Source organism: Lytechinus variegatus, chromosome 14 (genome assembly GCF_018143015.1).
Source record: "Lytechinus variegatus isolate NC3 chromosome 14, Lvar_3.0, whole genome shotgun sequence".
In the NCBI taxonomy this organism is placed as follows: domain Eukaryota; kingdom Metazoa; phylum Echinodermata; class Echinoidea; order Temnopleuroida; family Toxopneustidae; genus Lytechinus; species Lytechinus variegatus.
Window position 1 is genome coordinate 1,409,716 of NC_054753.1, and position 25,239 is coordinate 1,434,954.

Below are 25,239 nucleotides of genomic sequence, written 5' to 3' on the forward strand. Positions count from 1 at the left end.
CAAAAAATTGGTGGGGGTGCATGTGCCGCGGGCGAGACAAAAACGGGGGCCTTGGAGCGGGCTTATTGTAAAAAGGAGGGTCCTCGGAACGGGCTTCGGAACGACAAATGTTTGTGAAAACGGGGGTCTTGGAACGGATCGCCAGCGTGTGAGCACGTATGCCTCCATACGGAACGGTCATGCGTGCATGATGCAGCTAGCGCGGCCTCCGCTGGGGAGCTCTGCGGCCGCTTTTCACCAAAATTGCAGCTCATTCAACGCGATCGGAGCGGCGTAACGAAAAATATGCGAAGCTTTGGAGCGGATTTCTCTCTTCTTTTTTCTCGATAAGAAGAAAATGCTATGCCTTGGAGCGGCTTTCTGTGTTCTTTTTCTCAACAAGGCAAAAATGCTATGCCTTGGAACGGAAATTTGAGTGTAAAAATGGGGGTCCCCTCCGCGGCACATACCCACTATGCATTTTATACTGAGTGCCCCCCCCGGGGGTCAGGGGGGGGGGCAGACTGCCCCTGCCCTGCCCCCCCCCCCGTAGGTACGCTATATAGTACCTGGGAGGCTTATCCTGCTACCAAATAAATGGAAATGCTATATGCATTATTGGTATCTAGGTGCATGTATGTGCACTTTTAAAAATAATTATTGTTATTATTATTATTATTGTTATCATTATTACTATTATTTTATTATTATTCTTATTCTTATTATTTTTCTTATCATTATCATTATTATTATTACTATTATTATTATTATTATTATTATTATTATTAATACTACTACTGTTATCATTATTGTTGTTGTTGTTGTTATCATTATTATTATCATTATCATCATCATTATTAATATCAGAATTATTATTTCCTACAATTATTTCCTCTTGTGTGTTTCCATGGAATTTTTCACTGTCTACGATACCCCTGCCACCCCTCCATGCCAACATAAGTAGCGCATCTAATTTTGTCTGAAGGAGAGCAGCAATAGACATTTCTACTTTGATCGATGAACAGGCTTCATCATACAACATCGTTGGAGGAAACTAAACTAAACAATTAATGTTCATCAACGCCAAGGGATCGTTGGTCCATGCCCCATGTCATTCCTGTTTGTGAGTGCTTTGTCGCCATCTACGATATAAATTTATTTCCGGTTGTTTCGATGCGCGCGTCAATTACAATCAACGAAAAGTAGTAGTGTCTATGGGTAGTGTGTACAATTTGCATATACACGTATAAGACTATGCAGATTTGCGTCCGTATGTGTGCGCGCTCATCGACCGGCCATTAACCGTGTATTTTTGGACGTTGAAATGAGAAAGAATCCTCAAAATCACACAGAAATTACGGATATTACGGAAGTTTATATTCAAAGGGGCGTCGTTTCCCATCGTAAGTAATATAATGCACTTTTATTTTGATTGTAAAAAATAATGTTATAATCTTTTCTTGCCTGTAAATTCGAGATTTCAAGTGGACTTTGCAGAAATTGTAGGGTGAAGAGGAAGTGAAGAATGTGTGTAGAATCTCTATTCATGTCTAGCCTATTGCCCAAATTGCGGGACACTCCCAATGCAATTTCAATGCAAATTGGCATGCATGGAAATGGAATGTCATTTTGACAAAATTTTATTGGACTTTCCAAATATTGCCGCATGTTACTAGTAAGACTAATTCCACCCAATTTATGTGATTCCACCCAAGTTTGATTCTCAGACTCGGAGTCGGCAATCGGGGGCATTGAAATTGGGAATTAACATGATTAAGATTAAAGAACTCGGTTGAGGCGCACGGCCAAGCCCAAGAGTCAAGACAAAACAATGTCAATAGTCAATACATGGGAGACTCTTTCCAAATAGGGGAGACAATCTCCCACATTGGAGACTTGCTTTGCAAAAGGACAAAAGAAACAACACCAACAAAAGCATGATTTTGTCCACCCAAAGTTTGTCTCACTGAGGTCAGAAGCCCATTTGTTTTGTGTGTGATTGACAACCAAATCCCTATCAAAACAAAAGTAGATAGATCTAGACGGTGAATTTTTAAAGTAGACGGTGAAGGGGTAATTTTTCATGAGGAATCTGCTTATCACATTTTTATTTGCCCCCAAGGTAATGGACCTTATCGCAAATAGATTCACGCAAAGGGGGCAATAGCGCCGCTATTGTCCGGATGCGACCACAAGCAGCCGACAATAAAGTGTACGATTTCCATAGTGTATCAAAATACGATCAACGCCCGCAGCCAACATTTTGCTAACTTCCAGTTAACGCCTCGTCATATTTGTTCCAGAGTCTAACATCACTTTTCTTCTTTCATGGGTGGCAGAGATAGATGTACTGTCTATAGCTGCAAGAATTCCCACAGACTTCATGAAAACAAGTGCAATTTTGTTTCATTTTCGAGCACTGTCTGTGCGTATTTTGAGCTATGCAGCTGTGACTGTGCAAAGTGTGCTTGTACATGTATGCACGGACAGCGGGCACTCTCGGCCCAGGGACAGTGTACGTCGGCGGGCGGAGCAGTGGAGGAAACTGGTCCCGGAATTCCAAGCAATAATAAAATGATGATCAATAAAACAAACTCTGCAGTAGATTTGAGTATTTTATTCTAGTTATATTTTTTAAGAAACATATACTGTATTCTCGACTATAATCTCAATCATGATTTTATTCAGAGTATGCCTAGTAAACAGAGCTGTGTTTCTTTTTATCTCCACATGATACTGGCTATTGCATATAATTCAGGATCATGGTCGGACATTCTGAAGTTTTATTAGTGGCATGATTAGACAAAATAATGAATTAAATAGAACAAAAATGAGAATAGATGAAAGTATGTTGAGAGAAAAAATAAGTTAAAAAAAAGAAAAAAGAATCGAAGGTGATCTGTGAGAGAAGTTATTGAATGCGATGAAATTAATTGAAGATGTGAATGGTCGCATGTCATAAGGTGGTCCAATTTCGCGAACAGGGTAAAAATGGTCAAAAATTTTATTTTTTTATATGTTATAGCTATTACCATTCTCTAAATAATGAAAAAGTTTTAAGTCTCAAATACCGTTATTTTTCCTTAAAATGACTAATTAACAGCTAATTATTACATAGATGTCAATGTAAATGTGAATTTTGAAATGCGTTTTTCTCAAATTGGACCTTCTGCACATAAAATGGTGTCAAAAGTTAATGCAACATTGGATCACCCTAGTATTGTGCAGTTATAATCTTGAAACATCAATGATTAAATCTGTACCAAAAATAAAATAATTATCTATTATTTTATGCATGTTAATTATACTAATTAATTAACAGTATTTAATTTCACATTTTTGCCCCCAAAATACCTGTCACTGTATTTGTATGCTTGGCAAAATGACAATATCATGGGTAGAAATGTTTGTTGCAATGATACACAACATTTGTACTAAAAATTAAGATTACAAATAAGATAATTAACCAAATCTCTCCGGTTTACTAATTGATAAGGTTGGAGATCAGAGCTGACATACACATGTATTCCATTGCTGCATATTTTCAAAATTGTTAAATTCTTATGACATTTAGTTGTTCCCTGCTTTAAAACGCCCAGAAATATGAGGATATCAGTCATACTACATATTATAGTAAGTTGTTAATTAGGTTTAATTAATATTTTATCATTCACCGCATCCACCGGCTCCACATCCACCGGCTCCGCCACCCCTGTTACTTCAAACTTAATGTGCTATAGTTTTTGTTCCTCATATTGTATTGATCTAATTCATAGTAATATATTTAGCCTATAGTTCAAGCTTCAAAATGAGATATTACTCAATAAATTTGGTCAAGATGCTGTGAAGTAGCAACAATTTATCCATGGCAGCGTGTGGAAAATTGTTCATACGCCACCCTTTTTGCATACCCAACTTATGAAATGCGACCACATGTGAAACTGCAAGATTTTTTGATAAAAAGAATGGAATAAATATCTTTATAAATTAAATATCCATCATCTAAGTTTCAGACAAAACAAATTACAGAGAGGTTGGAGGGATATAGGGCCTATATATGGGATCATAAAATGATTTAAATTCAGGGATTTATTCCACGTTTGCCCCCTTTCGCATCCCGTGGTCCTCTGCGATGACAGACACCCTCACGTGACAAACGCTATTTGCGATAAGGTCTATCCTTTTGCAGCAAATGTAAACAAAATTAGACTCCAAAACCGGAGACTGTCTCTGAAATTGGATACCCAAATTCTTTACAAAAGTCTCTGATATTAGAGATAATCTCCCACATTGGAGACAGTCTCCAATACAGTCCGACCTCTCTTATCCGGCCTCCCCTTATCCGGATCTCTCTATTATCCGGACACACACTTGCCGAGATTTTTTTTTTTTTTTAAATCTTCTACAGGTGTGTGAGGAAATGAGATTTCAATCTAAACTCAATCCTATACATGTACATAAACCCACTCTGATTACATATATTTCCCAACATATTTTTCATGCAAATATCTCACCCAAATCACCAAAAGAACTTTAGGAATGATAATTTCCAGTAAATCAGGGTGCAGCACAAACATTTCATCACATTTCTCTTTTTGATTCGCGGGAAAAACAACACATGTCTTGCTAGCTAACTTTAGGCCTCAATACGGACAGCGCCATCTATCATGTTTGAGCCTACAGTCAGTGGAACAATGGCTGACATTGCGAAGCTGCGATACCCGCCGCGATGATCTAATTTTAAAACTTGGTTTCATCGAGTCATTCACTTTCTTTCGAAGTATGCTCGATGTATACCTCAGTCATTTTAGCAGGTAAATTATCCAAGAGTTTTGGCCATCGATCGATTTCATTTCAATAAAAAACACTGCCTATAATTTGCACTGACTCTGCAGTGAATATTGTCTTTACCGTACGCCCACTACAATAGTGCAGTGTAGCTACCGCCGGTGGCCTGGGGAGGCAGCCGGCAGCACAGCTGCGTGTATTTAATATTGGGTCTCCCAGATCCAAATAAATCCCTTATCCGGATTGGTGCTGGTCCCAACGTGTCCGGATAAGAGAGGTCGGACTGTATTGGCCTTGCGCCTCTACTGCCAGTTCCCATTTTCCAAAAATTTATAGTACCAGTACCGTACCGGTAGGCGGTACAGACACTGACTGAATGAGTGACTCAGACAGTCCGACCTCCCACTCAGTCTCAGATAAAAGTCTTGACTCTTATCGGGACACGTTGGGACCAGCACTGGCAAGACTTCCATATTTCCCCTCCACTAAAAGTGAAATTGAAAAAAAATATGGAGAAGGTTTATTAAGAATTATCTAAGTTTTATCTCAAAGATATAGGAAGGAAAAGTTTGATACATACCAAAATATGGCTTTAATCCGTCAAAATTTTGAGTGTGTGTAATAACCAGTGGCACAGGTTTATTTAGTCAGAACAATAAATACCCAATAGTATTGGGTATTTAGAGAGTAGACTACATGTAGTTTTAATATCAGTTGATATTAACTGGGCGTTGTGGCGTGCGCATGTAATCCAAGCTGTGGGGAAGTTACAAATTGATGCAGAGGTTTGAGGTTCGAGCCCTGGTCACGTCTTTCGGATGGTGACAAAGGTCGGTCCCAGACGTAAATAATCATATCTGATTGATACACGTCTGACAAAACTCAAATACACCCACACACACGATAACCGTTATGAAACCCATAGCTTTAGCTCATTGAATAAGGAGACAGACTGGAGATGCTTCGTTCTGCAGTGAGAGGTTCGAATCCAAGTACCCACCGGAAGTAAGAAGAAAAAATAGAACGAAAGAAGGGGGTTTTAAAGAAGTATTTTTTTAAAGTAGTGGAGGGGACATAAGGAAGTCTTTCCCGAGCACCAATCAGGATATTAAAGGGATTTATCCGGATCTGGGAGACCCAATGTTAAAGTACACAACCGAAGAATCAAAAGTATTTTATAATGACTTCCTGTGGTCATCATTGTAAAGGGGAAGTATTACTGATAAGATATACAACTTCACTTTTTAAAATAGTGATTAGAGTTTGCAGAAATCAGCTCTCAAAAATGACTTGTTTTCATGGCATATTTCTACCTTCGTCCGTCCTCTGGTGAGCTCTAGCTGAGTGACGTCACACCAAGAGCAGCTGAGCTGACAGCAGCCCATTGAACAATCTTTCCAATCAGCGTTTTTTGCTCTTAGAATTGTTTATTCCTCTCAAGATTGGTCTTATTACATAGATAAAAGTTTGAATTTTCTGAACAGTAAAATGAAATGCACATTTAACATATTTTGGTAACCGATATTTAGCTTAGAAAAAATTATTTGTTTTCAAGAAATATACGTGAATAAACAAAGCATATTTTCACTTAGAAATCATGCTTGCACCACATTGATATTATTATCAATATAAAGCATAGACATTCGTCTTCACGACTGAATAAAAATTATGAAGTTTAATTATGTAGCAAGTTCAGGAACCACAAAAAAACACGGCAATATCCATCGCGAAATGATTGGAATTGCAGTTGGATTGCCGAAGCATTGCGAGGCAACAGCAGCGAACGCACTTTGTTTATATATCATTATGAACCCGGCAGAGATAGAGACACGGTCTATGGACAAATCTGTACGCACGTAGGTTTTTTTTTATGAGTGCGGGGATCCTGGTTCGAAACTCTTTGATTTTTGAGGGGGTTCGGGATTTTTTTTTTTAAATTATATTCCTTCCCCGTTCCTACCAGCTCTTTTTTCTCTTTTTATTTTCATGTGAGATTCTATTCAGTCCTGTATTTATTAAATCTTACTTCTTAATTGCTGCTTTTGATTTTCAAGTTCTTGATTAGATTCTCTACTTATTTGGGCAGCGACTCACTCACTCACTGACTGGAGTGGAGCAACACAATGACGACTGCAGTGGACAAAATCTGTCTTTACAGTCCACAATTCAATAAAAATGGGCAAAGGAACACAGTTCTGATTCACGTTTGGTCTGAAGTTGTCGAAAACAGAAATTGAATATCACATTACATGAAGAAAACGGTAAATTCGGAAGATATTGAACAGGTCAGTAAGGTGATTCAGTGCATGATGCACAGAGAGATGATGAGCTCGTCGATTGTGTGACGTCATTATTCTCGACCGTTTTCGGCTGCGTGATTGTCGGTCTGGGGGGCTGAGAAGGGTGTCTAATAATTTAATTTCTTGCATTTCCACGACATCTATAAGACTTTTTAGTGAAATATTTGTGTATAAAAAGACAATACCTTTCTATCCATTTATAAATTGTCTATAATCATCACTTTCGTGAATTTTCTTCGTGTGTATACTTTAAATACACACAGCTGCTGCCTCCCTACCTCGGCGAAGTTCGTGCAGGCTCCACTTCACAACCGCTACACTACGCTCCACCTACCCGAACTTCAGGACGGTGAACTCGATCGGATATTCCGAGTGACAAAGGTGGGATGGAAATGTTAGTTATTGTAAAAATTATAGAAAAAAATGTAACGAGAATGTAACATAGCTTAATTTCTTTCTCTTCACCCGCATTTCACTTTGTGACCACTTTCCGGTTATCCTCAAAACTGGTGATTTTGGGCCAGTATCTTTTTCCTCACATGTATTATTCACGGCCGATGTCAAAACATCGCATGAAATCATTTTAATGATTTTTTAAAGTGTGTGCTCAATACAGCTTTGGCATACCATATTCCTACGTGTAGATTTTCCACAGGCAGGATGGTACATGTAGCAGTGAATTATTGAGAAAGAGAATGACTCCAAACTAAGTTTTACAATTAGATCATCGCGGCGGGTATCGCAGCTTCGCATTGTCAGCCATTGTTATACTGACTGTAGGCTCAAACATGATAGATGGCGCTGTCCGTATGAGGCCTACAGTTAGCATTGCTTTTGTTTCACCTGTATAGCAGTGTGAGACTGTCTATAGGCGACGCTTTTCCGACGGCGGCAGCGTCAACACCAAATATTAACTGAAGGTTAAGTTTTTAAAATGACAGCATAACTTAGAAAGTATATGGACCTAGTTCATGGAACTTGGCCATAATGTTAATCAAGTACATGTATTACTGAACATCCTGCCTGAGTTTCAGGTCACATGATCAAGGTCAAAGGTCATTTAGGGTCAATGAACTTAGACCATGTTGGGTGAATCAACATCAAAATCTTAACCTAAGTTTTTGAAATGTCATAACTTGGAAAATATGGACCTACATGTACATGTAGTTCATGAAACTTGGACATAGGGTTAATCAAGTATCACTGAACATCCTGTATGAGTTTCATGTCACACGACCAAGGTCAATGGTCATTTAGGGTCAATGGACTTTGGCCGAATTGGGGTATCTGTTGAATTACCATCATAACTCTGAATTTTTATGGATCTGATTCTTGGAACTTGGACATAATATCAATCAAGTATCACTGAACATCCTGTGCGCATTCCAGTTCACATGACCAAGGTAAAAGGTCAATGAACTTTGGCCGAATTGGAGGTAGGGGAGACCGGGGTTAGTTGGAACATGGGGTAAGTTGAAACGTAATTTTCTTTAACGCCTGTAAAATAAATTTATGCAATACTGCCCTCAATGTATTGCAATAATAATTCAACACTGTTGTATTATCAATAACAATAAATTGAGAGCAGTATTGCATAAATTTATTTTACAGGCTTTAAAGTTTAAAGAAAATTACAATGTTTCAACTTACCCCATGTTCCAACTAACCCCGGTCTCCCCTATCTGTTGAATTACCCTGATAACTTTGAATGTTTATGGATCTGATTCATGTAACTTGTACATAAGAGTAATCAAGTATCACTGAACATCCTGTGCGAGTTTCAGGTCACATGATCAAGGTCAAAGGTCATGTAAGGTCAATTAACTTTGGCCATGTTGGGGGTATTTGTTGAATTCTATCATATCTCTGTATGTGGCATACATGTAGTTCATAAAACGTGGACATATTAAGAGTAACCAAGTATCACTGAACATCTTGTGCGAGTTATAGTACATGTAGTTTTCAAAGTCAGCACTGCTGCTACATTGAATCGCGTGATGCAGGTGAGACCGCCAGAGGCATTCCACTAGTTCTTCTTCTTCCTGTAAAGTACAGGCTGCCGTTGGCATACGGTATTATCATACTTGTTGTGCTTGTCAAGTGCCCAGATGAATACCGGTAGTGCGAGTAAAAATCTGTACAAAACTATGTGCGGCTAAAAACAGAAGAGGCTTTAATAATGAAGCCTCCTTTTCCAAGGAAACTAAAAGGGAATGTGGTTAAATGTTTGTGCTGCGCCCTGATTTACTGGAAAATTATCCTGCCTAAGTTCTTTCAGTGATTTTCATGAAAAGTAATGCTGTTGTACTGTAGGTAGATTTATAGCAAATCCAAACATTATTAGTGACTGCACTACATGTACATGTAGATCAAATCAAAAACATCACAAGCGCAAGCTCAACTAATGTAGAAGGCAGCTATCACACAGCCTAGCTGTGTGTTGCTGCCCTCTATGTTTGAAGATGTACAGCATGCTATCAAAATGGCTGATAGGCGAAAGACGTTGACTGCTCAGAACGATGTCCAAAAAGCCCCCAAATTATCGATAAAACTTCATCCAACCCTAGAAAAATGCTAATAACGTGAAAGGTGACGATGTATTTTTGCTTAATATGTTTTTTAAAAGATCCTATGTTGTCATTTACATCCAATGAACGCATACTTCCGAGTGTTATTGGCCAACGCGAGTATGTGACATCGCTATAAATAAAGGCTATGTACATGTAGGCTGGAGGTCTAACCAAAGGCTCATCCATCAAAATAAAATTAAAGGGGAATGAAACCTTAGGAATACATGTAAGTACATGTAGGCTTGTTTAAAAACGGAAAAATCAAAGAAACGGATCAATGAAATTTGAGAAAAATCAGACAAATAATGAAAGTTATGAGCATTTGAATATTGCAATCACTAAAGCTATGGAGATCCATCGGCAATGCGACAAGGATGTGTGATGTCACATGTGAACAACTTTCCCTTTGATGGACTATAAAATACCCTCACAATGTCTCTTTCTGCTTTTTCTTGTGATGATACAAACTCTTTATCCATGATGTATTCTTTTTAAATATCTGTATTACATGCCCTTCTATAGAAAGAACACATGATCTACTGATAGATGTGATAAAAGATGCAATTTTAGTGAAATATATACTAAAAGAAATGGGGAGAGTTGTTCACAAGTGACATCACACATCTTTGTCGCATTGCCAATTTGAGGATCTCCATAGCATTAGTGATCACAATTAATAGCCAAATGCTCATAACTTTCTCATTATTAGTCCGATTTTTCTCAAACTTTCGTCGATCTGTTCCTTTGATTTTTCTGTTTTCACACAAGCTGTCTTGTTCCTAAGGTTTCATTCTCCTTTTAGCATCCTGAGAACAAAACAAAGGGTTGACATGTTTTAAATGGTGTGTTATAAGGGGGAAAAGCATACTTCAAACTTTATTTCGATGCTAAAGTAAGATTATTTGTTCGGTTGTGTTCGCCTTGAAAATATAACGACGAATCTATGGGGCATTTCTACTCCCGAGTGTTGCATCATCGAGTATCTTGCAGTGCCTCACGTACTCCTATTTGTGTAAGTTGAAAGTGAGTGTGATGCCGGAGCTCCGATCGCGCGCTCAGCTCATTCACACAGTACAGGCCTCAGCTCCAGACCATTTCGTAAAATTTCAGAATTGATGCTTTTGAAGAGAAAGATCTAGACATAACTTTTAGGATATTTCTTTGATAATGATATTACCCATTGAGTCCGAATAAATTGAGTCTGTAATTTATGTTAAAGTGGCGTGACTGACCACCCTGCTGTTAGGGATTAGCATGACACGCATGGGGCAAAGCGTTCAAAAGAGCCAGACCTCCTTCTTTAAAAGCTCCATGGTATTAGTTTGAATTGTTGTCTGCCGAAAATTTTGATATTTCGATCTGAAAAAAAATTGAGTTAAATGGACATTTTTAATAAAGAACAATCAACAAAAAATTATTGCAAATCGAAGAGGGATTTCTTTTTGAGGTTTAGAACTGAAAACGGGACATTCTATTCACCTATTTTATCATGAAAAGTATGGGGTTTTGCTACCGAAATGATGTGAGCGTGAAGCGCGAGCTAAAATTTTTTATATTCCAATCTGAACATTTTAGAACTGAGGGGCAAAACGATATGTTTGCATCTCCCCCCCCAGGATCGACGCCTCTGGGTAAATGTACATGTACATACAAATTGTGTTCTGTTATACCCTTTTTAGACAGGCTAAAATTTCCTTAACCCCGTACTATTGGTGGGGCTAAATGGCAATTTAGCCCCACCTATAATACGGGGTTAAGCTTAGCCCACTTTTGTTTTACACAGCGTTTTTGCAAAGTGGGCTAACCCCACCTATAGTACGGGATTATTTGGCCCTTGCGGTGCTAAGAGCAATAGTACGGGGTTAAGATCGCTTGTGTAAGACGAAAGTGGGCTAAGCTTAACCCCATACTATAGGTGGGGCTAAATGGCAATTTGGCCCCACCTATAGTACAGGGTTAAGGAAATTGTAGCGTGTGTAAAAAGTGTACGAGTGAAGCACTTGTACTACGAATGATCGACAAAAACCACTAGTCCAGGGTTAGCGAGTTTTGTGTGTAAAAAGCAAGCATTCCTTATCCGGGAATAACAATTTGGCATGTGTGAAAAGGGAAAAAAAAAGTACGGGGTTAAGGATAGTACGGGGTTAGCGATAGTCCGGGGTTAAGAAAATCCTGTGTAAAAAGGGCATTAAAAAACAAATCGGGTCATTCAAAATCAGAGGAAAGAAAAACCTACTTGAAATATAATTATAATTTACTGTTCAGCTCTGTTACTTTGACATGTACGTGTAGTGAAGTGAGCTTATACATGTAAGTCTGTACACAAATAACATGTACATGTACAGTACATACACTGTTGGCATTGCCCCCACATTCCTTTTATCCACTAACAAATATAATGTAACATTGAAAAGTCAATCACAATTATATGGGATTCTCTGTAATAAACTCCCACCTAAACATATTTGAGGTCAGTATGAGTGCAATACACTCTGACTCACTTTATCCATTGACTTTTCTTACAGTGGGAGGAGTCCATGCTCACAATAACAATGCGGGCATTATGTGCTCTCCCGCGAGTAACTGCACTGTTGTGAATGGACGAGTCCTGCACACTGCTGTATTATCTGTGTGCAATAACATGTAGGCCTCCATGTACACGTACAGTGTATTGTAGCGTAGAGCACTAAACTGTGCCCCCTGTGTGAGAAGTATTTCGTTTATATAGCCCTCTATAGTTGGAAGGACATGTAAAAGGGAGTTGGGTTATATTTGGATATGATGTCACGTGGTATTGCATGGAGTATACTCTGTCTGGGCAATACACAACTGTCCATACTGTAGGCATACATGTGTACATGTACAAAATAATATACATGTACCTTTAGGGTAGGGCTTTTCTGACTTGTGCTATTTTTAGCTGAGGAAGTTTGGATTTTTGTTTGAGTACTTAAATGAAAATGTAGGCAAAGTTAAACTTATTGTACATGTATGCTGTCAATCTTTAAATCTCAAGTCAGTATAAATAAAAGTTGTGTTATACTTCATAGCCTTACATGTGTGCCAATTAAATGGGACTGGCAAGTGAATAATGTTATTTTTAATATGCATCTTGCATTTGTGTACCGGTAGCCTGTTTTGGGATTATTTTTCGTGTTGTGAGGTAACAATGAAATTCATTTTGTATTTCTTTTCTTTGTTTAAAAGTCTTGCAATTGACATCTCCTCTGACATAATGTACAATGTACTGTAGGCCTACATGTACATCCAGTTACAAAGCAACATGTAAAGGTACATGTAGGCCTGTAATACATGCATTGTACATAACAGGAAGATGGCAATAAGCATAGTTTTCATTCTGTACATGTACATAGTGTTGTGCCCAGTACATTTAGACCTACATTTTTTTTTTTCTTGTTGGTGGCTTTTTTTTTATTGATTTTCTTTTCTTTTTTTTCTTTTACAATACAGAACAGTATGCAATATTTGTTTTTACCTGTTTATATGAAAAATATGTTACTTGTAGGTAGTACATGTATAATAAAATGAACCATTTCATACACTGTATGGTAATAAGGATTTTCTTATTTTATTATTACATTGTTTTCTTTACTTTCCTTTTATCTTTCTGCAGGAATAGGCCATCCTTGCTTGTCATCCTCCGGGGATAAAACTTAGCAGCAATCTACCAAATATTTCAAATTCAAATCATCCAAAATGCAGACGATAAAATGTGTGGTCGTCGGGGACGGAGCTGTTGGTAAAACATGTCTACTCATCTCATACACAACAAATAAATTCCCTTCAGAGTATGTTCCAACGGTGAGTATTATTTTACTTCATTTTATATCATTTTCTTGTTCGTTTTTACACCCCAGGTTTAGTCATTTGAATGATTGAAGAAAATTCAAACTTACAATTACATGTAACATAGGAAATTTCATAGAAATCCCCCAATGCAAAATTTGTTTTTCTAATTCCAGTTTCTTGAATTTGAATACATTCATGTCGATTGTGCTACATCTACATGTACATCTGTGTTTGATTTTCTCTCTATTTTCTGTTGGGGTACTTACATGTATAAAAAATAGATCTTTTACATGTAGAACTAAATGCTGTTCATCATTCCTTTCCTTTTTTCACATCCATTTGTATGATGATGTATCATTTGTTTAGAATACATGTATGTTCCATTTGGATTGTACGTACATGTGGGATTATTTTGAAGCCTACAGTGTACATGTATGTAAATTGTATCTTGTAAGAAACAAATTGTACGTGCACTTCTCCGGTGAGCAGCAATTCAACAATACGTGAACATATACATGTATAGTAACTAAACTAATCGACTGTCCACTATAGTACATACATACATGTAAAGTACTGTATACAATCGGCATTCAGATACATGTACATATATTGTGACTGCTGTGATTACTTTATGATGTAGAAATGTAGGATATCCTGTGTATATCCTGTGTGTATATACCGCAGCTTGTGCTTGAGTTCAGAGATCCCTTCCTTTTCCTGCTATACTACAATGCTGTTTATTGTTCCTTGTTTGACCCATATCAATCCATTCCACCTCAAATCTACACCCTACACGTAGTTTCTACAAATCTGCTTTTGCATATTATGTATACAGAAAAACTGGCAAAAATACATACACATTTTTGGACTGCACATGACACATGTACATGTACACACATGTATGTACAGTGTGTAGGCCTACATTGTGCATGTTAGCATACATGTACCAGAAGTACATTATTGTGCTGGATCCATACTAAATTATATGTACATGTTCATGTAGACAGTAGGCCTGTATCTACTTTCAGCCCAAACTACAATCATGTACATGTATGCCTACACACATGTACATGTACAATGGAAATCCTGTACATACCTGTAGGCTATATGTACTGTACATGTTCATGTAAAAGAGCATTCATTGATGTTTAAAATGTTACTGCCATCTCACAAGAGACCCCTTTTCGCCCACTCATTGATGATAAAAAATTCTGGACATTCTGGAGACCCCATTTTTGATGTGGTCATTTCCAGAGCATTACATTTATAGTAATATTGTTAATCCAAGAGCTGTTCCGGAGACCCCAATTTTAAGACCAAGATTTAGTTCCAGAGGGCCCGACCCCTGCCTTTTGCACGGCACACATATGTACAGTACATGATCATGTTATAATTCGAGTAGCCCCACCCCTCCTCCCCCCCCCAGGACTTGGCCATGGATCATTGCATGTACAGTATATTCCTCCATGTACAGTACATGTATATACGGTATGTCTACAATGTATGCAAGTACCGTACATGCATTTCTCCTTGGTGCACTACATGTATGTTATTTTGAGACTCCAGACATGATAGCTTTCAAGGATTATTGTTATTTTTATTTTTTTACAGGTATTTGATAATTATGCAGTAACTGTTATGATCGGTGGTGAGCCGTATACACTGGGTCTATTTGATACAGCAGGTAAGAATTTCATAAACAATGTTGTACAGGATCTTGTCCAAAATTGGGGGGGGGGCCTTAAATTTGAAATATTTCAATATATTTGTTTGTTTGATAATGAACTTTCATTTGTTTGGAAAAGTAAATAAATATGGAACAAGGATCAAGAAACATTGGACTTAATTCCATTCTCAATGACTTTTGACATTTTTGTACCATTTAAACAGTTGTTTCCCCATTTTCGGTACAAAGTACAGATCATATACTCAAGAATGTCTAGTTTCAAAATTTATTGTAAGAAACACATATTTCGGTGTGAAACCATCCATTTCAAGGTTGAAACACAATTCTCAATTAAAGAAGTTTATTTTGTTTTGAATGTAAAATGCTGATGGATGAAAACTGGACACAGTTCATGTACAGAATTGTTGGCTTTATTTCTTGTGACATACGTATTCTGCATGATACGAAGGGTTCTTTAGATTGGAGGATATTGGACCAAACAATAAAAATTGTGTCAATTACCATTAATGAATTATCAATTAAAACAGACATTTTTATTTGTAGAAGGAAGTTTAACTTTTTCTTTCATTTATATAGCATGACATTTATGCCTGTCTCATAAAGTACGGCAAACAGGAAGCATAATAGATTTGTTAGTTTCGATTACAGTTTCTGTGAATTTGTCTGTGTCACACATTAAAGGGTTATCCAAACTTTAATAAATATTTGTAGATTTATGAGAAGGAAAAATAAAATTCAAATTGGTAAAAGTTTCAAGAAATTGTACGAGGAATAAAAAAAAGGTTGTAGTTGTTTGGAAAAAAAGTTCTTAATTGCAAAAAAATTGCTTTTTTATTGTTAATGGTACAAAATTTGAACAATTTTCCCATTTACTTCATGTTCAACATGAATTTTAGTTTTCTCTATTAAAATCACCTCTTAACTCTTAACATGCCACGCACACTACTAACCCAATGCCACAGTACTAATCCGATGCTAATCCCCTGTGCCAGCCACAAAACCCCCCTGTGCCACATTGATTTTGGGATCGCGAGTTGTATTCACTCCTTTCAATAGTCATGATTACAATTGCTTGTAACTCTCTAACGATTAGTTTATCCACAAAATATTGTGTAGTAAAGTTGTAGGAAATTTCATACCCCTTATATGGATTGGTTATTATCTTTACCGCTAAAATATGAGTTGTATCAAGTAGTTCCATTTTGTGGAGTGTTTTGTATGGATCAAAAAACCTAGGTCTCTTCCCTCTCAGAGGCGGAGCCATATCTTGTAAAAAATGTAGAAATACTCGAAAAAGTCGAATGTAAACCGCGTGAGTAAGTTGATCTGTCAGAAAGCAGAGTTCACACTGCACACAATAGTGCTAATTACGGCGTGCATGCGATGCGCAATACAATGCAAAACGGCGTAACAATGATTGTAATTCCGAATGTGCGCAGTCATGCACGAAGCAGGCGAGGGTAGGAAACAATGCAAGCACAAAGCAATCAATAGTAGGCGTGCGAGCACGAGTGTGGCATGTTATAGTAGGATACGTAGCGTGCACGAAGCACTCAATGAGTTAAGTACCTTGAGGCAGTAAAAATGGTACTGTGTGTTGCACTGCATGTCCTTAAAAAATATATATATTAATAATCTAATTGAGAATAACTATTGTAAAAAAGCAGAGCATTTTAGAAGCAAATTCCTCTTCATAATTTAGCCCAATCAATATTTTTAGTTTTCATGCTTGTCCAACTTGAAAAAAAGAAATAACAAGTTGAAATGTCAAATAGAAATTCTTGTATGTTCTCCAAATAATCATTAGCAATACTACAGTGTACTTGTATGATAAATGTACATATAGAACTGTATGTTTTTTATGGCAACTTTCTATATCTCTGATAGCTTCTTCAGATTATTTATTACATGCCACTTCAAAGACAACATTTATATTAATTACTGGTACTAACATGTATTAAAAATGTTTTCCTTTCCATGTTCTTAATGGTATGTCATTATTTCTTTCATTGTAACTATTAAACAGGACAAGAAGATTACGACAGACTTCGACCTCTCAGCTATCCCCAGACGGATGTCTTCCTTGTCTGTTTCTCAGTTGTAGCGCCCTCATCATTTGAAAATGTCAAAGAAAAGGTTTGTAATTCTCTCTGGAGGAAAATACAATACAATATACTTGCATATACTGTACAGGTATTCCAGGGCCAAGAAATAGTAAATTTCATAGAAAATAATTATTAGTTTTAAAAGTTTATTCCATTTATAGTGAAAGAGGGAATGAACGTGAAGTTTGATGGTACAGAGCAACTTAAGGAAATACATGTATGTCATAGGCCCATATTCTGAAGTCGGGTTTAACTTAAACTCCGGTTTTAAGTTGTGGTTAAGTATGGGAAGCCAATTGTTACATAGATCACCAAGGGTAGAGATATCATATTTCAGCTCATTTGGCTCTCAAATCATTCATAATTGTCTAGGAAGCATATACAGATGATTGTCTTCACAATTAATCAGGAAAGAGCACAGTAAACATAGGGAACGTACAACTTAAAATTTTTTTGGATACTTTTGGCTTTCCATACTTAAACCACAACTTTAAATCTGAGTTTAAGTTAAACCCTACGTCAGAATACGGGCCATAGTGTTACCAGATTAGTTGGTAAATGCCATTATTGGATCTACCTGTGTGGAAACTGCCTGTTTTGCCCTGTTACGTCTTGGAAGATGCCATCATTGCATACATTACCATAGTTTAATTGCTATTCTTTATGAAATGGGCCTTATGCCCAGGTTTCTGACATGCCAAGTCTCCTGCATTTATGGGCGAGACTCCAGCATTTGGGTCTCTTGCACATCCCCTGATATCTCATTCTCACGCATGCATTATGCCTGTGATCTTATGCCAAGTCACGGAAAATCTCATGCTTAACTGGTCTTTGAACTTGGCGTCTCTGGGGCCCGACGCAGAAAGAGTTGCAATCAAACGCAACTCAAAAAATCTTGCGCCACTTGATTTTCAGCCAATGAGGCACCCGTATTCGGGACTTGCGCTTGATAATTTGACTTGCGTTTAAATGCAACTCTTTCTGCAATAGGCCCCAGGAGTACATTTACGTGTACATGTATGTGTAATACATGTAGGTCGGAAGATCTGCATTATCTTAGCATTAGTTTACCCCTGACTCTCCACAAAATTGGAATATGTATCCGTATGATCTTGGGTGCTGCTGCAAAATGTAAGAACAGTTGAAATCAAGTGTTTGTAGTAGCATAAAGTGGAGGGTTGTGGCCCAGTGGATTAAGTCTTCTGACTATGAAACAGAGGGTCGTGGGTTCGAATCCCAGCCATGGCGTGATTTCCTTCAAGAAATTTATCCACATTGTGCTGCACTCGACCCAGGTGAGGTGAATGGGTACCCGGCAGGATTAATTCCTTTAATGCATGAGCGCTGAAAGGCAGCCTTGGCTGAAGCCGGGTAATAAACTAATAATAATAACATCGCGCCTCAAGGATGTTAGATAGATAAGATGGCCCTATATTAATGTTTATTATTATCAAAGTCCATAGTTTTAACTAGCAAATCTCTTCCTCTCCCCTCCCCCCACCCTGTTCACAGTGGGTACCCGAGAACTGCGGGACGCACCATTGTCAGAAAACACCATTCCTGCTGGTTGGAACACAGATAGATCTCCGTGACGACCCAGCGACCATCGAGAAGCTCATGAAGAACAAGCAGAAGCCTACGACGGGAGAAGCCGGTGAGAGGATGGCAAAGGAACTGCGTGCCGTTAAATATGTAGAGTGCTCCGCTCTGACACAGGTCAGTTGGACAGTGTTTTCATGTTCAGTAGGGGGCAGAGATGTAAATGATATTTGGCTTTATGATAGTTAATACGTCAGGGTAACCTTAATACCCAAGTCATCAAAGTCACACCAATGAAACTTACTTCAGACCAATCAAAACTAAAATGTAACTTTCAATGATAATAGCAGTTACATTATATCGCTCTATACTTTATGTTTCTATGCGCTTTAACTTGCCTTCCAGTAGTTTCCTCTCACTGTCATGACTGATTTTTTTATCCTCGTCTCTTCCTGCTCCATGTAATTTTCTTATTTCCCTTTCGCAGCGCCTTGAACACATAATCAATGTGGATTTGGTGCTTTAGAAATACTCTATATTATTATTAGATATTATTACCTCTGTCATTGAATCTTGGCATACCTGCATACAATGTATTCACTTTCACCACTCCCTGGGGAGAATTCCAATAAGAGCTTCCAAGCTCAGCTGATAAAGCATGCTGCACGGGCTACTGTCTCTTTATCTACATAGCCTCCATGGGATGCCAATTTTGTGCCTGTGTAGATGAAGGCTTAAAAAAAAATCAACTTTTTCTTTGAATTGATCAAAAGGAATTTTGAAAAGTGAAAATGGACCACAAGAAATTGAAACAGATTTTTATTGTTCACTGTCAGTTTTAACTGTGTGTTTCCTATACATTGGGAGTGTAACTAACTATACAGCTGTGCCTGTGATGGATTTCTGTTATTAAAATAACTCAGCTGCCCACGTCATTTTCTTTTAAGGCTGTCACTTTTGCACTGACTACATCTTTCCCTTTTACCAGTATATCTTTTTCTGTTTTTCTTTCTCTCGCTCTCTATTTCATCATTTCATCTTGATATTTATGTCTCGGAATAGGTCTCTTTCTCTTGATCCATCTCCCAGCTCTCTTCCTATCTCTCTCCCCTTTCTCTCTTTCCTTCTCTTTCTATTCCCTCCCCCCCCCCCTCTCTCTCTCTCTATTTTCTTCCCACATGTATTTTCTCATGCATTTTACTCTCTCCATCTTGACGTGAACAAATATAGAAGATGAGTTTCCATGGGAATAATAGACACATAAACATAGTACATGTCATCATCCCTGTTGTGCACTTTTAGCTGTCAAACAATTAGTCTACCTGGCCTCACTCGTTCCTTCTAAAGATTTATATTAAGGGGGACTTTTTTCCTTGAATTATATCCATTTGTAAAGGACAGCAATGCATAAATATGAAGACTAACTTTGTGTACTAACTTATGACTGCCGTGTTACAAGACTACAACTACCAGACTCACATTTTATTTGTTTAACAAATTTTCGGCATTACTTCTATTTGTTTAAGATCAGTATGCTTGATCTGTAATGAAAATCATAAGATCAGTATGCTCGATCTGTATGAAAATCATAAGTCAGAAAAAAAAAAATTATTAAACAAATTATAATCTCCTCCTATAAAAGCCTCTTAATTTACTATCACATTTTATTGTGATTGGAGAATAACTATGTGCCACCATTAAGCGATGCTAAATGTTCCATCAATATCATGTGTTGTGCATGTTGAGAAATGAAAGGTGACAATAATCAACACCCCAAGAAATATACAGAGACCTATCAAAGGCTCAATAAGGCACATTTTATTATTTTCCTTTCTCCCAACTTGTTACATATCAGATATTTGAATAATCTATATGTACAAGAGGGCACAAAGGCAGAGCACTGGATATATCTCCTACATTTAATCCAAGATTATTCAGATCATTTGTTATTTATTTTATTATTTTGTAATTACAGAAAGGACTGAAGAACGTCTTTGACGAAGCAATCCTAGCTGCGTTGGAACCACCCGAACCAGTCAAGAAGAAGAGGTGTCGTCTTCTTTAAGAATTGAAAGATCGCGAGAATAATCTCTAAAAATATCTTAATGGTCCCCTGCTTGGAGGGACGTGACACCAACCTGAAATTAACCCCTGACATACCGGATATAATCACCCCCAATCATGTAAACTATATGGATATACCTTAATCCGGTATGTAAGGTGTTAAGGTTTGGAGCTTGGAGGGGGGCAAAGGGGAGATGATCGAAGCGGTATACAGGAATGGGGACGGGAGTTCTGGTCGAGCTTCCATTATAAAGCTTGGTATGGATGAAAAATGGTGTAGCGCTAATTTCGAGGGTTATTTGTATCATTCTTCCTAGATTTATAATCGATGCGGTATACTGCTAGAAAAATAACATGATTAATGTTGGTATTAAGGAATTTGTCTGTTCTTAAGATGGCCGGGTCGGTGATCAAAGGTAGACCAGGCTTGGGTTAGATTGAAGACAATGTAAATTTGAATTTAAAGGTTTTTTGCGGGTGTTATTGAGAACGTGTGAAAATTCAAAAATGTATATGTCAAATTTGTAATTTCTGCAGAGGGATATTATTCATCGTTTGATTTATTTAATAACATGCGACATCGCATCAATTGTGCGTGTGTATGATACAGTGATCTATCCTTCAATTTTTGCAAACTAAAATAATTTACCTCTGGATGTGAGGAAATTGCTCAAAAGCAGATTGAAGAAACGAAACTTGGTGCCTATAGTAATGTAAATATCAGCTAGACTTCTGTGCCATTGTTTCTGTAGAGTTTAGAGAAAAGCCAGTTTTAGTAACATCTGTGGAGCAAAAGTTTGATTAAACTTTCTCCACTTTTGTGATTCACAATGACAAGATAGCTTGTAAAAAGAATAATTAGACCGATCGATGACGAGTGTTTATGCTTGCGTGCAAGTTTTGAGGTTTTGTGTCAATATTTTATAAGTATACCAGGGACTACAAAGATAATTCTTTTCTACCAAGCTTTTACTTTTCTCTGAGATGTACATCATACGATTTATCCTCCCCCGTACTCCAAGTTATTTCCATCATATGTATATTATCTAACTCCTTTAAGTCTTCTATTCTAGTAATGTATTTACTCATATCTTATTCTCGTTTGTTGTACATATATGCTTAACGTTTATTCTAGAAATATAACTATCACTAGTGATGGAGGTGTATGTGTTATGTATACCAACAGGTGTTCGTGCATGTAGGAGTTCTTTAAGAAATGATAGTCCACCCTAACATCAGGTCGAGCTCAGTAGATAAAATCGCCAATAGACACATTCATATACTTACGTATAAATAGACCGTTGGAGCAGGTTTAAATTTGAAATTACTTCATTTGCTGGGATTTTAATATGCAGTCATGTAAACATGAATTGGCAGACTTGTGGGTCTTTGCATGAATGCCCGACTTTGTGTGAAAATGAAATATGAATGTAAATGGGAATATTTTTTTTTCACTAACTATATATTACTCTGATTCTCTGTTTGTTTTTCTACATTTTTAAAAAGGAAACTTCTACATATTAGGGTGGGCTTATCCTTTCAAACAGAACCATTTTGCACGAGTTAGGTGGATGATAAGAGATTTATAATGAAATAATAAACAAGATTTACTCATACTGATCTTGCAATCATCATGTACTGATGTATGCCATTTGTTCTTGGTAGGTCCTTTTAAGAATAAGATATTGCCTACATTTTCATATTATGTACATGTAACTGTAAACTATTAGTTGTAAACTAGCTGTTGTAATAAAAAGTTATATCATGCTTTGATTTGAAAAAAAGTATATTTAATACAGGAATATTGTATGATCGTTTAAGATATAAGCATCTGTTCTGGTATGAAGCCAGCTTTTCAATAGACCAGTTCGTAGTTACTTCATGGACAATTTTGGTCAAATGATCTTTCATTTCTTTTATCATGATAGGCAGATTTCAAAGTAAGATATTGCGTAAGCTTGCCTTACATAGCAGGATGAAGAAATTGAATAGACCAGGTGACTAGAATAGCACACCAATGAACACTTTATGAAGGTATTTGTTGCATTCCTACTTTGAATGCATGTCATAGCATGTTGCACAATGTACTTGGCAAACTGTGAAATACCAGTCGTTCGTGGACGCATTGTTGTTTTTTGTGGATGTAAATGAAAACCACAATTCAGGAATATATGAATAATCAAGACATCAAAGTTGGTGCTTATCTCATTAGAATTTAAACCACCATGTCACTTTAGTACAAATGACCTTCCTCTGATCATGCGTAGAATCTTTTGATCATGCGCAGAAAGGAACTACGAACTGGCTTATTGGATCTCTGTTACATTTCGGTTTGTAGTGCAGATAGGTTGACGATTTGCCATTAAGACGGTAATGTTGCGTTACAGTCTTTAACATTCCTGAATACATCTTGCTAGGTCGGGCAAGGCTTCAATTAGTGTATGTATGTGATATTCATTGCAATCAAGTCTGCAAGTACTTCAATATCTCGAAGAATAAATGAACGGAGTAGATACAAGTATAGTTGAAATCCTATTATATCCTGCGCGTTTGCTTGTCAAGTCAAGATATCATCAGCTTATTAGAAATCTAATTCTGACCAGACTGTTTCTTAAAATGTGTCATTGCAAAATGTTATTCAACAAAATCTATGAATGTAACATACATTTTGACACTTTATTGCCTTGGAAATGTATGAGCCCTGACACTGATGCTTATTTGGAGGCTAGTCTGAAAATTTCCTTACACATTCTGTGTTTTCATTTCTCACATTGCATGACTTATTTTAAAGTTCGTACTTGCTCAAGCAGCATCGGCAAAAGCTAAATGGCTGTGAATACATGTATAGACTCATAGGTGTTCAGTGTGATATGGCCTGTGGTGTTTTCACTCGGTTAACGTCCAGTTTTAAATAAAATAGAAGAAAATATAAGATGGAATATACCAGATAATAGAAGATTGTAGGAAGTTCGAAGAATGAACTCATTTCATGAAAAGAATCTTGTACAATTCTGCTACTCTGTTTTTAACAAGTTTGTATTTGTTAGTACAGTGATCCACTGTGTAATCTAGACATTCCGCTTGTGTAGATAACCATTTGTTACTTTCAGTCCATGCAAAACTCATAAGATATTCTGTTTCTGTTAACTCCCGTAGGAACTCGGCAGGACAGCATTTTTTGCTGGTAAATGCCAAGCTGGTATATAACCAATTACCTTAGAAACATTTTACGTCTAGGTTAATCAGTCATAGTGGCTGACGTATTAGACGACAGATATCACTCTCAGGCCTTTTATCAAAGTGGAGACAATGGCAGAGTTGGGATTCAAACTCACAACCTTGCGATTATGAGTCCAATGCTCTAACCACTGGACCACACGACCCGTGTTCAAATACTAAGAGCTAGGTACAGGGAGCGGACTTATGTAACTTTGATAGAGATAATCTCAGATTGCATGTTGAGAAATCAATTTTGATTGTGATTGTAATTTATGTAATTTAAATGCCACTCATTTTCTTTTTTTTGTAGAATCTTTAAATTTAATTATGCAATTTATATTTTTTATCTTTTTTTTGTACAATTAAAATTCCTTTGAAATTTGCATGCACATACAGGAGCCCTTTTAGGTTCAAGAAAATTGGGGTCAATGAAAGCCTTTCAAAGAAGAAAACTTTGATAATGTTCGTACATGTATTTGTATTTGATTTGAGGCACTTTGGGATCATTCAAATGTTGAAAAGATTTGGATAGAAGATTAATAATATCTGTCTTCGTGTTCTGTTGATGTTATTAACCATGGCGTCTGCTAACTCCTTGGTTTCTAATCAATTGTATATAATGTCGGTGAACAACTTGTTTCTCAAGAATATTGCATGTATTGGGCTCGTGGTCTCCATCCACAAAGTTGAATAGGGATTGAAGATGAGTAATTTGTATAGATGTTCACAGCGCAAAAATTATGTACAATGAACCGTTCTTCATTGGTTTTTTTTTCAAAAAAAGTAATCTAACTTTGAAACAAAGTATTATAATACTCAAATTACTTTATACACTGTTTGAGTAACTTTCTATGAAGCTGTTTTCATGTCTTGATTTGTTTTCTTTGTAATGTATCGTTACTATGGCAACACAGCATATGTAAACTTCTGCATGCTTTCATCATGCACTTCTGCGTCTATATTTTTTACAATAATTTAATTCACCCCAAATTTTTGTTTGACAGGGTTGCATGTAGTTGTCTGTGTTTTAAAAAAAATGTCTCACTATTTATAGACAGAAAACATCAATATCGGAACTGTATAAGGCATATCTGTTTCGTGAGAAATAGAAGATTTAATATGTACATTGTATTGTATCTCCTAGATATATTAGGTTTTTTTCTGATATACTTGTTATA

The 25,239-nt window shown here is 37.0% G+C and overlaps 1 protein-coding gene across 1 annotated transcript; it reads left to right on the forward strand.

The window, feature by feature from the left end:
- Window positions 1-1,228: 1,228 nt before the first annotated feature.
- Window positions 1,229-23,975, forward strand: LOC121428196 (cdc42 homolog). The gene is made up of 6 exons (XM_041624802.1): window positions 1,229-1,382; window positions 13,272-13,459; window positions 15,059-15,131; window positions 17,161-17,270; window positions 18,752-18,955; window positions 20,754-23,975. Exons 2-6 carry the CDS (start codon window positions 13,355-13,357, stop codon window positions 20,841-20,843), a joined length of 582 nt encoding a protein of 193 aa, XP_041480736.1. The 5' UTR covers window positions 1,229-1,382; window positions 13,272-13,354; the 3' UTR covers window positions 20,844-23,975.
- Window positions 23,976-25,239: the final 1,264 nt, after the last annotated feature.